This window comes from Hyperolius riggenbachi, chromosome 3, assembly GCF_040937935.1.
Source record: "Hyperolius riggenbachi isolate aHypRig1 chromosome 3, aHypRig1.pri, whole genome shotgun sequence".
NCBI classification, from domain to species: domain Eukaryota; kingdom Metazoa; phylum Chordata; class Amphibia; order Anura; family Hyperoliidae; genus Hyperolius; species Hyperolius riggenbachi.
The window spans coordinates 241,447,273-241,463,294 of NC_090648.1; the positions used below are offsets into that span (position 1 = coordinate 241,447,273).

At 40.6% G+C, this 16,022-nt stretch overlaps 1 protein-coding gene across 7 annotated transcripts in view; it reads right to left on the reverse strand.

Annotated features, from left to right (window-relative positions):
• The window catches only part of SFMBT2 (Scm like with four mbt domains 2), a 279,053-nt gene that overhangs the window by 159,853 nt on the left and 103,178 nt on the right, over nt 1–16,022 (reverse strand). For all 7 annotated transcript variants that reach the window (XM_068276048.1, XM_068276051.1, XM_068276049.1 and 4 more), the window contains exons 3-4: nt 13,128–13,222; nt 10,940–11,180 (exon numbers count right to left, since the gene is read on the reverse strand). In XM_068276048.1, the coding sequence (XP_068132149.1) occupies nt 10,940–11,180; nt 13,128–13,222 (336 nt within the window). The remainder of the gene's footprint in view (nt 1–10,939; nt 11,181–13,127; nt 13,223–16,022) is intronic.

Below are 16,022 nucleotides of genomic sequence, written 5' to 3' on the forward strand. Positions count from 1 at the left end.
TGCAGCAGTGCCTAAGCATGGAACAGCAGCACAATGTGCTTTGCTGGAACACACTAGCACTAGGCAGTTGCAGTGTAATGCATTTTATTGTTATCATGTTTTTATGTTTAAAATATCTGAACCCCCACCATAGTTGTTGGACAGCTTTTGTAAAGGTTTGGTCACAAATGTTAGAGGCTGCTTAGGATTATAATGGCAGTGCCTGCTATGTAAGCTGAGGGGCCGACACAAGGTACTTGCAGGACATGGGCTGCATGATAGACAGACCTCAGTCTAGGTGTCACTTAGTGTGGTCAGGCTTCTGAAGAGCTGCCAAGAGCAGGCAGGAAACAAAACATAGCATTGTGTCCACAGAACTGAACACTCTGCAATACACCGAAATACATCTTCTCTCCTCATTTACTGAGTATATAGCACAGCAGAGGGGGCTGCAGTGCAATATATATATATATATTTTCTATAATGTACTGATAAACATTAGACTTTCATTTATTTAATTTAGATTCAAATACACACAACTGAAGTAGTTCAAGCCTTTTATTGTTTTAATATGGAGTTTTAATTATGGAGATGAAGATTTTATTTTTCAGCACGACCTGGCACCTGCTCACAGTGCCAAAACCACTGGTAAATGGTTTACTGACCATGGTATTACTGTGCTCAATTGGCCTGCCAACAGTCCTGACCTGAACTCCATAGAGAATCTGTGGGATATTGTGAAGAGAAAGTTGAGAGACGCAAGACCCAACACTCTGGATGAGCTTAAGGCCGCTATCGAAGCATCCTGGGCCTCCAAAACACCTAAGCAGTGCCACAGGCTGATTGCCTCCATGCCACGCTGCATTGAAGACGTCATTTCTGCAAAAGGATTCCCGACCAAGTATTGAGTGCATAACTGAACATAATTATTTGAAGGTTGACTTTTTTTGTTTTAAAAACACTTTTCTTTTATTGGTCGGATGAAATATGCTAATTTCTTGAGATAGGAAATTTGGGTTTTCATGAGCTGTATGCCAAAATCATCTATATTAAAACAATAAAAGGCTTGAATTACTTTAGTTGTGTGTATTTAAATCTAAAATATATGAAAGTCTAATGTTTATCAGTACATTACAGAAAATAATGAACTTTATCACAATATGCTAATTTTTTGAGAAGATCCTGTATGTATATATATATATATATATATATATATATATATATATATATATATATATATATATGTATATATATCAGACATCATCAGTTAGACTAGGCCTCAATTAACTAAGCTTATATCCTGTCTTTAAGAACATTTCTAGAGTTATCACCATGGTGATAACACATGTAGTATTCAGGAAACATATTACCTCAGGTTAACTCTTCTGTCTTTAAGTTAATGAGAGATCTCTACTGTTAACGTTTCAATCCTTAAAATAATTACAGAATTCTAAAGTTAAAGACAAGGGGCCTGATTCACAAAGCGGTGCAAGCTGTTTAGCACAGGCGTGCTAAACAGTTAGCACGTGAAGTGCATTTCGCAGCACTTTGCGCGCGCGAAAGTCCACGAAATGCACTGCACGTGCTAACTGTTTAGCACACCCGTGCTAAACAGTTTGCACCGCTTTGTGAATCAGGCCCATGCTGTTAATTAACTGCATGTAAAAATAACTACAGAGGAGGTAACTTAAGAAATGAAGAGATAAGATAACTCTCTCACTGTGTGGTGGCAAGTTTTCTCTTGCCTTATTAACTCCAGCATGATCTTAGTGAATTGAGGCTTATATGTGGTGAGCTGCTCTCTCTCGCTCTATATATATCTAGAGGGGCCCATACACTCAGCCGATTTTTGGCCGATCTATCAAAATTAATCGATCTGGCATGCTGGAAAATCTAGGTCGATCTGTTGAGATTGCTTATCATTTTGCATTGGCCCTAACGGAAATCTGATGGCAAAAAAATGCCATCAGATCGATTTTCATTGGAAATCTGTTCCTAGTAAAAAATGTTCCTAAACACATCAGATAGATCAGAAATCTATCTGATGATCTATCTGCTGCTAATCTAACGAGTGTATGGCCACCTTTACTCTCGCTATATACTGTATATACACATATAACCACAAATGTGTCTTTGTATATGGCAGTTCAGGGCACTGGGTCCAGATCTGTATAACTGACAGTGTACAGATGTTTTTCTGAATAACAGGTTAATTACTTATTCTCATTCATTCTCTGCCAATGCTTCTCTGCGATCCATGCAGTCACTGTTTTCTCATGAAGTACCTCCCTCACATTGTTTTTCACAGACTCTGTCAAATAAAGAATAGTTCTGCAAGCTGAAATATTTTATAAACTATTACTCAATAAACAGAATGGAGTTTACATGCTGGGAAATGTTAGTTTCACTTTATATAAATCACAGATGGGAACATAATGGGTGCAGGTGATCTGTTTTTACAAGCTATGTTCCTGCAGGCTACAGAGTCACTGAGGTGCCTTTAGTAATCTATATAGAACAGGTACACTTCTTTAATTAATAACACATAACATGCTATCACAACCACCTGCGCTAAAGCCTCAAGATATGTGACTTCAATACCATGGTTTACACTATTGTGAAGACATGGCTTGTGGGAATGTGAAAAATAGCAGCATAGTTTGCTTTTGACAATCCCCAAGTCAAACATGAATAGAACGTGGAATGTATATTGCAAAATGAACTTTCTAGCAAAACTATGTAATATTATATATTATTCAAAAGTTATGCTGCTGGTGAGCAATATGTAACTTCAGCCTTCCTTTGTTCTTACTTCTAATAAAAATTCCTTGCTTTTAAAATACTGTTAAGACAAATCCAATTATACATGTGTCACAGTAAATACATCTAGTTACACGTCATTTGTAGACAAAAGTAGGACTGTGGATTGGGATCCCATCTGATGTCAGATGCTGCTTTTAGAATTCCCAGATTGCCACACTTGCAATTCATTATATTAGCCCTTACGTCTCTACAAAGGCCACAGCATAAAATACTGCACATGGGAGCGATAAGGAGGGCTGCACATGGAGAGAGGGCTGCACAAGGAAGGGAGGATGCAAGTGGAGTAGGAATGCAGCATGTGAGGGAGGATGTACAATGAGATTTATGTTACTCTATATCACAATCTGGACATGCTATACATTTTATACAGGAAGGTGGAAGGTGGCACAAACTGCTGACCTAAAGGGTGGGTAAAGTACAAATCTGGTGTGAGGATTAGGAAACACTAAGGTTCCTCCACACAGCACATCACCACTCAGGCTCCTTTCACACTGTGTCCGCTGCATCACGTCACAACAGACAATATCATGGTGTCACAACGCAATGTAATCAGGGCCGGCCCGCTCATGAGGCGGGGTGAAACGTTTGCCTCAGGCGGCAAACTTCTAGGGGCGGCACCTGCCCGTCCGTGGGTGCGGGGGGGCCGGCCGCCGAGCCGGAGGGGTAGCGGGCAGGACGGGGGTATTGGGCCTAGCGGTGGGGAGGGGGGTCGGACCCCCCCTCCCTCGCCTGGGTCCCCCGATCTGCGCTCCCCTCCAGCTGTAATAGGAAGCAGCCGATGCTCAATCGTAAGAGGCACGGGCGGGGAGGACTCACCTTATCCGCGTTCCAGCGTGCGCTCCACTGACGTCACTTCCTGCATCGCCGTCCACTTACAATACAGTGAGTGACGTCAGTGGAGCGCACGCTGGAACGCGGATAAGGTGAGTCCTCCCCGCCCGTACCTCTTACTATTGGGCATCGGCAGCTTCCTATTACAGCTGAAGGGGAGCGCAGATCGGGGGACCCAGGCGAGGGAGGGGGGGTCCGACCCCCCTCCCCACCGCTAGGCCCAATACCCCTGTCCTGCCCGCTACCCTTCCGGCTCGGCGGCCCCCCACGGGAGGGGGGGGGCCTCAATTTTTTTTATAAATTTGCCTCAGGCGGCAAAAAGTCTAGGGCCGGCCCTGAATGTAATGATATTCCTATCTGGATCTGGCTACCACATTGATTGTGATGTGGTCCCGTTGAGATAACTCACAGCATGCAGTGCATTTACAGGGCAACATCTGCATTTACAGTGGCATTTATTGTCGCAGCACAACTATGCCACCCAATATGACTTTTCAGCTCCATTGCAGTTTGCATAGTGTGAAGGGTCCTATGCTCCAATAGGACAAACTTTACAAATCTTAGGTAAAACTGCAAAGCAAGACAGTATTGTAAGTGAATGAGTATTGGCAAGTACTCCCTGTCTCTCTATTGCTATGCATGATTAGGCCCGGTTTGTTGAATCTAATAAAATACTTGCTGCAGGGAATAAGGCAGAGCGGGACTCCAGCCAATTGTTCTTTAGGTTTAGTTGCCATGAGGACATGCTAACGCCTCTATCAGGTATACTATGTGAAGAGAGGAGAGAGTTAAAAAATAAATACATAAATAAATAAATAAATAAATGAGGTTCTAATGTTCCAGAAACACCACAGGAAGTAGAGAAAGCACAATTAGTAAGACACAGACAGCTGTAAAAGACAGACAGATGTCCCAACACATGAACAACTTCCTAATGAGAACAAACCTTTACTTAATACCTGAAAGCTCTCCTCAAAAAAATTGCATAAAACAATATTACATTGCAGAAATCAATAAGCCTTTTCTTCCTAAGAAAACAGAAAAGTGTTCTAGAATAAGCGGAAACCCAATATTGTGGGCTTACAATGCCACAACGTGCCAATCAATTGTTTTGATGATGAAACTTTGCCTTTTTAAGCACGCAAACACAATTACCATCCTCTTGTGTGTTTCAAAAATAATTAGAACTTGAGATGTGAAGCGTGAATCTCCTAGAACAGGAGAAATCATTTTTAAGAATGTTTGGCTTAGAAAGAGACAAACAATGGAAGATCTGCTGGACAGACTACATGCCTCTTCAGTAACGCCAGACAATACAGTACAGCCCCAGGTGCAGCGCTAACAAGATCTGAAATGTATGATTTAATGACTGAGATTTACACAAGGTCATACCAGAAGCTTTACCATAACATAACTCTACTCCTCTGCTTTAAACCTCCAAATGTTTTCACATCCAACGCTTTCATTCACTAAAGCAGCCCGCTCCCTGGCTGGCTTTACACCAAGAAACAATGTCAAGCTCTTTGAAGTCAGAATTAATTGTATCTGAAATGAAACACTGCAGGGTCACTTGTGCTCAGATCACATTCTCCTACTATATTACGACTTAGTGAAAACCACAAATCTAATCATGGAGTTTCAGAATTCAGAAACATCTTGTAGTTAAGGTATACATCACATTGCCCAAGGGTGCCTAACTAAATTCTTTTCTGACAGACACAATCATTTCTTCTAGCGAGCGGAATTCAATACAGTATGTACACGACTGTCAACAATTGGCCTTACTATAATCACAACATCTGACTTTGACCGTAACCTTATTTTTCATGTCAACATGAAATTTCTGTGACTCAGTGCCAATCATGCAATTATTTCTATATGGCTAGCAGATGATGACCGCGCCATTTCCGTGCTCCTGAATAACAACTGTGAAATGCTCGCATACAAGGGAATCACTCACGGCTTCTGATTCTTTAGCATGACTCATTTTTTTTCCAGAACACAAGTTAGTAATGTTAAATAAAAATACACAATGGAAACTGAAAATCACAAAGCATTAAAGCTCAAGTTAAACTCCACATAATATAGACTTGTGCTATTTTGTAAATGAAATATAAATTTAGGATGATCTAAATTTTACGGTTACACTGATTTGCATGCAAGCTAAAGATGCATCTTACAACATGCCACTAGCAATGTATCTGCAGTGTCTAGCAACAGAGAAATCCCGACTCTTGGTCTACACTTGGCCCAGGATATTGCCAAAAGCAACTGGATTTATCACAAAAGACGCTTTCCAGCCATCTACAATCTGGTGATGAGATTATTTAGCTCATTAAAAGCTTTTTGGTGGGTTACCATGGCCAAGAGAGGTGACGTTCATAGCTGTCTATCCTTACCCATTTTAGCTCACAATGTAACGTAACTGTGATAATGCTGTGATAAAAAAAATAAAAATAATTCATGTCTTTCCACGATCAGCCACTTCATGAATAATAATGGGCCACAGTACATGGTCACACAGGAAGTTGCCATGCACAGGCAGCACACTGCAGTTTTACAGTTGTTTGCACTAGTAGTGTAGCTAGCATGTGTTTTGCACATAGCGCAACTCGCTTACAGCGGACCTGAACTCAGAGCTTCCGCCATGCTCTAAAAGATAATAACCTTTAAAAAAAAAAATGTCTGTTTCAACTGATACAAATCCTACAATAAATCTGCAGTCTACTTTCTGCTTTCATGAAAGCAGACAAAGGGTTAACATGCTGTGTTTATATATTAGCTGTGTCTGCCGAGGACTGTAAAACTTCTATGCCGACACAGCTGAGAGATCAAATTACACTTGTGATTACTTGAAGATGAGAGGGCATTAGAGAGGCTCTAAAAACACAAAGGGCTTGATTCACTAAACCGTGATAAGACAAATATCACACGTTATTAAAGTTATCACACGCTATGAAAGTTATCACACGCTATCAAAGTTATCACACGCTATGAAAGTTATTACAAAGTTATCACACGCTGGGCTCAATTCACAAAGCTGTGATGACTGCTATCACAGCAGTTATCATGCGAGCTGCCGCTGGCCGAGGTTTTCACGCGAACAGCGTGACTTCACGTGATAAGCAGAGGTTTGTGTTTGCACGCGATCACGTGCACTTTTCACGTGAAAAGCGCTGGTGATCGCGCGTAAACCTCTGCTTATCACATGAAGTCACGCTGTTCGCGTGAAAACCTCGGCCAGCGGCAGCTCGCATGATAACTGCTGTGATAGCAGTCATCACAGTTTTGTGAATTGAGCCCAGCGTGTGATAGATTATGGTAGATGGTGGATTATTGTGGTAGATTAGATGGAGAACACCTCTGAGAAACAGTTAGGCTACGTTCAAACTCTGCTGGTTGTGTGATGCGTGCACTACAAGCAGTGCATAATGCAATATGGGCTCTGCACATTTTAATGTGTACATTCATTTTCAGAGCATGAAGATCGTTATGGTAATTTGTTTGTTGTGGACCTGAACTCTTGCGGAGGACAGATGAAAAACAGAGAAATGCACCCTATATGTATTTAGAGAGTTTAGCCTGTCTAATTTCCCCTCATTTGTGTCTAATCACAAGTTGTAAATTGATTTCTCTCATGTCACCTGACTGCCACTCAGATAAGCAGATAAGCTAATTTGAAAGCCCAGGATGTTAACAATATGTCTGCTTCCATGAAAGCAGGAGGTAGAAACTGTGCAGATTTATTGCAGGATTTGAATCAGCTGTAACAAAGAAATGTTTTTCTTTAAATGTTATTATGCTGTTGTGTATCTTTTAAAGAAGAGAGGATTTTCCGAGTTCACGTCCGCTTTAACGCACCCATCATCCAGGAGCACACTGTACAAAGTGCATTTGGATAACATGGCCTGTTACAATACAGAAATGTAATTGCTTGGACCAGTGGACTAACAACAACCCAGGGGACATCCCTGCAAAATTGTCATGGGGACCCCTGAGATCCAAGCTCCTCCCCCACTGTACGTGATGCCGCCAACGCACACACTTTGCCCTGACATCATTGTAGAGTAGTGCAGGGAGAGGGGTAATAGTTACCTGCTTCCAGCACTGAGGGGCTCCTCCATACATCACAGGCACACATTCTCTGCTGCCATTCGCTGACTCCCAACCATGTGACTCGTATTGGTCATGTGATCAGTAGCCTGCGAATGGCAGCGTCCAGCTGTGGTCCATGGAGGAGACCCACAGCACTGGAGCAGCTAAATATTACACTGCTGCCTGGGACATAAAGGAGGAGCGGGCCCCCACAGCAATTGTGCCCCCTGTGATTGCCGGGGTCGCAGGAGCAATTACACCCCTGGCATGGACAGTGCTTTCATGCAGCAACGCATCGAGCAGCATTGCTCATAGCTGAGTACACCCTTACTGATGTGTCTCGCATCACGTTGAATAAAAGTCAACACTATATAAATGTGAAATGAGAATAATCCTCATCTTTTATACTTGACTAATATATGAAAAATTGCCTCTGTTGCTCATAGAAGCCAGTCACATTCTCTCATCATCTAGTGTGAGAAAAAAAAAGAAAATCTTTTGTTCTGTTCAGCACAGTATATTAACTTACACATGAATTCTTACTGCATTACATTACTGATGTATTTTACAGAAATTAAAGCTTATATACTACGTACTGTGCAGTAAATCTAAAAGTGATTGTAAAATGTTCATGTATATACAAGCACAGATGATCTAACCATGACATTTGTATAGCTATAATTGCCACATTTTCGTATATAAATTCAGATGTTTGTAAAATTATTTTAGGAGGCTTCCAGCACCGGAGGACAAACTATTGAAAAAAAATCACTTTCCACAGGACATTCTTTTAAAATTCTACAAGAAGCATATAATCCTCATTTAAAATCCTGGATCTAGCATGGCAGATCATTGCCTGTAGCCAACAATCAACGGCTTCAGCTGCTTTCCCTTTCTTCAGCCTATCTATAGCCAAGTCAACCCTGTGAGGCTCAACACTGCACATGAAATCACTTTTCAAGAACATGACAGGGTGGCTTCCACGTTCCCTATGAACTGCTCTCCCCTCAGGCAGCACAGCAGTAACTATTTTCCAACACAGCAATCAAGGCAAGGTTCTGGCACTTGACTGGCATGTCTGCACTCTGTTTACCAATGTCACATAAAGCAAGTCAAAATCAAGCTCTGATTATATATATATATATATATATATATATATATATATATATATATATGTGTGTGTATGTATGTATGTATGTATGTATATATGAATGTATATATGTATGTATGTATGTATGTATGTATGTATGTATGTATGTATGTATGTATATATATAAATATATATATATATATATATATATATATATATATATATATATATATATATATATATATATATTTATATATATATTGTATATCTCACACATGTGTCTAGTTCTATTTTTATAGCAGTGACAAGGATAGCTGAAGAGACAAGAGTATGGAGGCTGCCATATTTATTTCCTTTTAAACCATACCAGTTGCCTTGCAGCCCTGCTGATATATTTGGTTGCGGTATTGTCTTAATTACACCAGAAACAAGCATGCAGCTAATCTTGTCAGATCTAACAACATCAGAAACACCTGATCTGCTGCATGCTTGTTCAGGCTCTATGGCTAAAAGTATTAGAGGCAGAGGATATCAGGGTTGCCAGGCAACTGGTATTGCTTAAAAGGAAATAAATAGGGCAGCCTCCATATCTCTCTCTCTTCAGTTGTCCTTTAAAGCTTTTGTAAATGGCAACGAATCGACTACAGGGAAACACTCCCTGCCTCCAGTAAACAGGTGAAAAGGCAAACTTGGATTGTTCCATGTGTTTTTTTTAACTACTCTAAGACCGATCCACGCCAATGGGCGTGGCCGCCGCGACAGCCCCAGGACCGCCTAACGCCAATTGGCGCCAAGCCCTGGGGCTGCAGTTTGCAGGAGATCGTGTGCAGGCTGCGCGCGCATCTCCTGCTCAGGGGGGGTGGCGGAGCTCCTCCCCGCCTTCAGTCTCCGAGCGGCGATTGCCGCTCGGGAGACTGTTAGACGGCGAAACCGCCATCTAATTACATGTACAGCGCTGCGATCAGACCCCTCCAACAGAGAGCTCTGTTGGTGGGGGGATTTGGGGGGGGGGGGAGGAAGGGGGAGGAAATCACTCATGTGCTGTGTTGTGTAGCCCTGCAGCTTGGCCTTAAAGCTGCAGTGGCCATTTTGGTAAACATTGGCCTGGTCTTTAGGTGGGTTGCCATTGTGGTCCTCAAGTGGTTAATGTTTGCTATTTAGTGACAAAAAAAAAGTGCATCTGTCAAGTAGATGTACAATTGAATAAGCCATACCCAGAAGAGGTTAAAAAAGGTATTATCCTGAGGTTTATTCCATTATATTCAATTTCTTTTTAGATTAATTAGTACATTATTTTTTTTAATTGGATAAATTACAAAGAAATCTGCATGCTGTACAACAAAATTGCTTTGTGATTCAGCTGACACATACATTTTTGTGTATGTGTTTTATATGCAGACTATGCAGACTTAGATATATAGACATGGATTTTAAAGCTGTATTATTACAGCCATTTAATTATTTTGTCAGTTTCTAATATCTAAGTAATTTTGTTTCATTGACATGAAACTCAAACAGAGATCAGGCTTGGAGAAGGAATTGAATTGCAAATGTAATCCGAAGTCTTATTAGGAAGCCTTGTGATGCCTTGAATTGAATTGTAACCAGCAGTTTAGAATAGGGGACAATATACTGTGTGTGCTATACAACTACTTAAGGGTCCTATGTATATAAGTCTTCAGAGTTTCACTTTGTTGAAGCATATGAGAAGGCAAGGTGAGGTGAATAATAAGACAACTGGAAGTTAAAAACCAGCATCAACTAGACCTACTTGTGGCTTTATCTCTACATCTTAAGCTGCAGGAGCATAAACACTTTTTAGCCTGCACAGATCATACTGTAAAAAGGGGAAATTCTTCCTCTAAAAGCCACAGCAGAGTATTACTCATCTGAATAGTTCTTATGGTTATGACTAAGGGTGTAGTCCAGCCAAGTTACATTTTTGTCAGCATTTTAGAACTGTCATCAGTTAACAAACCTAAAGCAGCTGTACCATGGAGAGCACATTCACATAACTGCACATAAGCAATCTGCATAGTGCTCTTGCCCAGAACAGGGAAAACAAAAATCATTAATATTACAAGAATGTTTATAAAACCTGAAGTGAGTGATTGCTCTTACCGTCTGGCGGCATTAGGAGTTTGTTATTTTGTGTACACCAGCCCACAGGGTGTAGATCAGCAGTCATGACATCACACCAGAAATCTGCCTTGCGATCTTCTCCATAGCCACAGTATCTCAGGAGGAGTAACTGTCCGCATGTGGTAATGATTGTCGCTACCCAATAGGTGTCGGGATTGTTTTTATTTGCCACTTCAAGTTTCATTCCTGGTTGGAAGCTGCTCTGAAGGCTGATTTCCACCTGGAACAAGATATCACATGAGCATGTCACATTGAAGATCTCAAGTGTATATAGTTTAGTTAGTTATACAGTTTCCCAGTTTTTCTACCTATTTTACCCCCCTCACCCCCCCCCCCCCCCACACACACACACACACACACACACCTCCTGTCAATCAAGATTACTATTTCGTGTCCTCACCAAAATTTAGCATATGTTACCTAACTAAACTAACACTGAAGGTGGCATGGCATGAGCTTTCTCTGCGTCTCCTCTCCTTCCATGCTGTTTGTCTCTATTTTGTCATAAGTCTATCCACTAACATAATTATACATAAACAGGTATTAAAGGATTTATCAGACACAGGTAAATAGCTAGTGGCGTGTGTAATCATTTTCTTTGACATAGTCTAAAAACATGCAAGAGAAAGGAGAATGTGACCAGGAGTGAAACGCTAAACAGCAATTTATTCATCAAATTTCCATGATAGACTAAAACCAATTTCTAAAAATAAAAGGCTAATGTATCTCAGCCTGGCTAAATAGAAGACATTGATGTCCTACTTTATCTGTGGGTAGGCAAGAGGTCCAGGCTGATCTAGATCCTCCTGTGCTGAACACTCTGGCTCAGTTCACACTTTCTGAAGTGGTATAATACCTATCTAGCACGAATAAACTGTATCACTATGGAGAACAATCCCATGTCTGTTACCAGTCAGAAGTAGACACATGTCATCAGGGACAGATTTAGGCCAAGGCCCCCTAGGCCATGGCCTAGGGCACCACAGGAGCAGGGGCACCAAAGCAGCAGGCTAAACGGCGAGTGCCTGATCTCCCTGCTTACAGCCACCTGTGCAGCAGCCCCCTTGCTCTCTGTGCACGTTGGTGTTGTGGCGGGCAGCTATGGACTTCAGCAGCATTGGAGACGGAGGGGAAGAGGAAGCTTCTGCACTGGAGATGAGCAGAGAAGGCTGCTGCAGTGTGGAGACAAGCTGTGCTGAAAGAGGGGGAGTGAGAAAGGGAGGGCTTAAGGGAGTCATCAGGCTACCTACATGGGAGGGGAAGGGGTAATCAGGCTACCTATAGTAGAGGGAAAGAGGGGAGGGTTCATCTGGCTACCTATACTGGAGGGGGGATCATCAGGCTACCTATACTAGAGGGAAGGGGGGGTTCATCTGGCTCCCCGTACTGGAGGGGGGTCATCAGGCTACCTATACGGGAGGGAACGGGATAGAGGTCATCTCGCTACCTATACTGAAGGGGGGCAGCTGGTGACATTGGCCTTGGACGGTAAAGAGTACAAATCCGGCCCTGCATGCCATTTTATCTGATGAATAGCACCTTTCTGCTGTTCAAAAATGTAATACCTTTCGTGACTGTCTGTTGCAGAACCAGAAAAGAAAAACAGGATATGGTGAAAATGGGCATGTGTGAAAGGTCTGGCATGTGTCTCTTCTGGATGTCTATAGCGAAACACGCCACTTTCCTCTCTGGGAACCGATCCTAGGAGTTGATTCATGAAATCCCAGTAAAATTGCCATGCACACACAGTACATAGCAATTTTATCAGTGTTTATGCCAAGATCGTAATATGCATTGTGTACATAGTGCAACTTGTGTTACATAAACAGGCACATTGTTATTATCAAGTGCATTATGTAAATAGCTTATAATAGAATAATATATAATACATTTTAGTATAAAATAAACTGCTGTCATTAGAGTGCCAGTTTGAAAGTACCGGATGCATAAAAGTGAGAAATATTAGAACAGCATAATGTTTTAGGTAACAGGAAAGGAAGAGTTCGCTAACCATGGATTCTCTGAATTTGCAAGCAGCTAACTTGCTTTGTTCTTTGATTTGCTTTGTGATAGCAGGTTCCAGGTATTAGCGATTTTTCTTTCATGTGGCATTTATCTCGGTCTTATAACACTTATTACACATAAAGAGGCAGAAGAAAATACATACATGTTTGAAAGAGGTGTGCGGTGCAGCACTTGAGGCTGTTTCCTCTAGATACTCATCCCAATTAAAATCTGTGTCTTCAACACTGGAGCCATCATCTATAAAATATAATCCAAATAAGCAGCCTTTATATTTAGTCTGTTTAACATATTCCTGTAGGTGTGTTTGTGCTTTGTCTTCTGCAATTGCTTAAATTATAAGCTAGCAAAACAAACAAAATAAGTTCACCCCTATTTTATGAGAATGGAAATACAAATGTGTGCCATCATTGATTGGTCAGAAAATGTTGCCAATCTGAGCCTGACTTCCTCAATCTGACTCTAATTAACCCCTAGTTGGCAAGTTTACCTCCCGCAAGGTTGACTCTGTTTAAAGGACAACTGAAGCGAGAGGGATATGGAGGCTGCCATATTTATTCCATTATAAGCAATACTAGTTACCTGCCCATCCTGCTGATCCTCTACCTCTAATGCTTTTAGCCATAGACCTTAAACAAGCATGCAGCAGATCAGGTGTTTCTGACATTGTTGTAAGATCTGACAACATTAGCTGCATACTGGTTTCTTGTGTTATTCAGACACTACTGCAGCCAAATAGATCAGCAGGACTGCTAGGGAACTGGTATTGTTTAAAAGGAAATATAAAATATCACAGCCTCCATATATAACTCTCACTTCTGTTGTCCTTTAACAATAATATCATGTGTTAGTAATTTGTTTATTAGATTTATGAGGAAGATAATTTTAAAACAACTGGCACATGACAAGGGGGAGTTTAATTTTATATACAAGTTATAAAGCAGACAATTGACACACAAATCTAACCATTTACTTATCAGAAGTTTCAGTTTTATGCACAGTGTTCCATTTAAAATAATTATAACTGGTTTAAATATTTTCTAAAACAAAATTAAATATAATTTGGCTGGCACTGACACAGATTAATATTCATTACATTCAGCACTGAACCACAAATGTGCTTGATCAGTGCTGCTCAATATGTTAGTGCTTTGTATACAAAAGATAATAATAATTTAAAAAGCAGTCATTTAGTCCATTTTCCATGTGACAATTGCATAATGGAATCTGTGGTAGAGTATAGCTGTATGTTACTGGAGTCAAGAAGAAGAAACTGAGATATAATTGTTTCTGCAAAGACTAATTTAAGTCCTGAAATAACGCCATTATGTTTCAATTATACATTATAAATGGGATTTCAACAATATTTCTATTTTCTTTATCTATGTTTAACGATGAAGTGATTACTGCTACTCATAGCTCATGTAGGCCCTGTCATTACTGGTACAATTATGCAAATATTTGCACCACAGTGTTAATATCTTGAAGCACAGCAGTAGAGTATTCTACCATGTTAGCCATCAGCTAAGCAGAATGCTTTGAATACGAGTGAAACCATAATTAGCTAGCTCAATAGATTAAAAGAGCAAGCTTTAGAAATACTATAATCTATTTCTTCGTTGGGCTCTAATCCTGTAGAAGAAGAAGAAAAATAATATTTCAACAGCATGATCTATCAATCAAGTTTGTTAAACAATCAATTGTATCCACCTTATGGCTACTCTTAATTTATACATAAAAAATCTTCAGCATATTTTTGGCTATTTAATTTTGGTGCCAGTCACTTATGAACATCATGATGGTCCACCAACCATGCTGCACTGGAAGGTTCATGTGACAGGTCCACCAACCATGCTGCACTGGAAGGTTCATGTGACAGGTCCACCAACCATGCTGCACTGGAAGGTTCATGTGACAGGCCCACCAACCATGCTGCACTGGAAGGTTCATGTGACAGGCCCACCAATCATGCTGCACTGGAAGGTTCATGTGACAGGCCCACCAACCATGCTGCACTGGAAGGTTCATGTGACTAGCATGTTTATATGACAGGCTCACCAATCAAGATGCATTGGACGGTTCATGTGACAGAAGCCTGGTAGGGCATAGCATTTATTTCTCTTCTCTTTGGTGTTAAGCAGCAAGTAACTGTATTAAGATTTGGCATATGCCAAAGTTTATTACCCTTGTAGAAAACTCATCAATAGCAATAAGACATACATAAATAGTGTGTTGGTGCTGTCACTGGAAGTGTTACAGATTGGGTGCACTATACACTGGGGTACTATTCCCTTTTAATGCTGGGATTACACCATACAATTTTCTGTTAGATTTTTCTGTTAGATTCTCTAAATTCAACATGTTGGAAATGTATCTATCTTACCATCTATCTGCCGAGCAATTAGGCATTGTTCTACTCAGCAGGAGATGACCAGAAGACAATGCACCAGAGATAATGACCATTCTCTACAAAAAAATAATCTAATTATGCATTCTAACAGAAGAATCTAACAGAAAATTGTATGGTGTAGTCCCAGCATAAGAATCAGTTTAGTACACTTAAGAAGTGATCACCACTGTAATGGAATTAATAGTGGTAAATTATACATCAGTAAACACATTATAACAACTAAATTCACACTATTAAAAAAAAGTAAGTCTATCTAGACAACTATTCCATGTAGTATTTTGTTGTTATGCCCATCAGCTTGCGGTACACAATACATTTCCATACATACATGTATTGTTTAATCTTTCAACACTAATTTAGCAACAACAACAAAAAAACTACAATTTGGGGACCGTCTTGAAAAGATGGATTAAATGGGTGCATAGAGGGGAATTACACTTAACGTACCCAGATCATAGGCATCCTGCTGGTAATGATCCTTGCCAGCGACCTTAGAACACAACCTATTTGCAGAAGATCACATTTGTGCATGCAGTGTGCCAGGAAATATAACACTGTGAAAGGCATGCACAGCAAAAAGTGCATCAGACAGAAATGGTGCATAAGATGGCTATCTTTGAAATAAAGTCA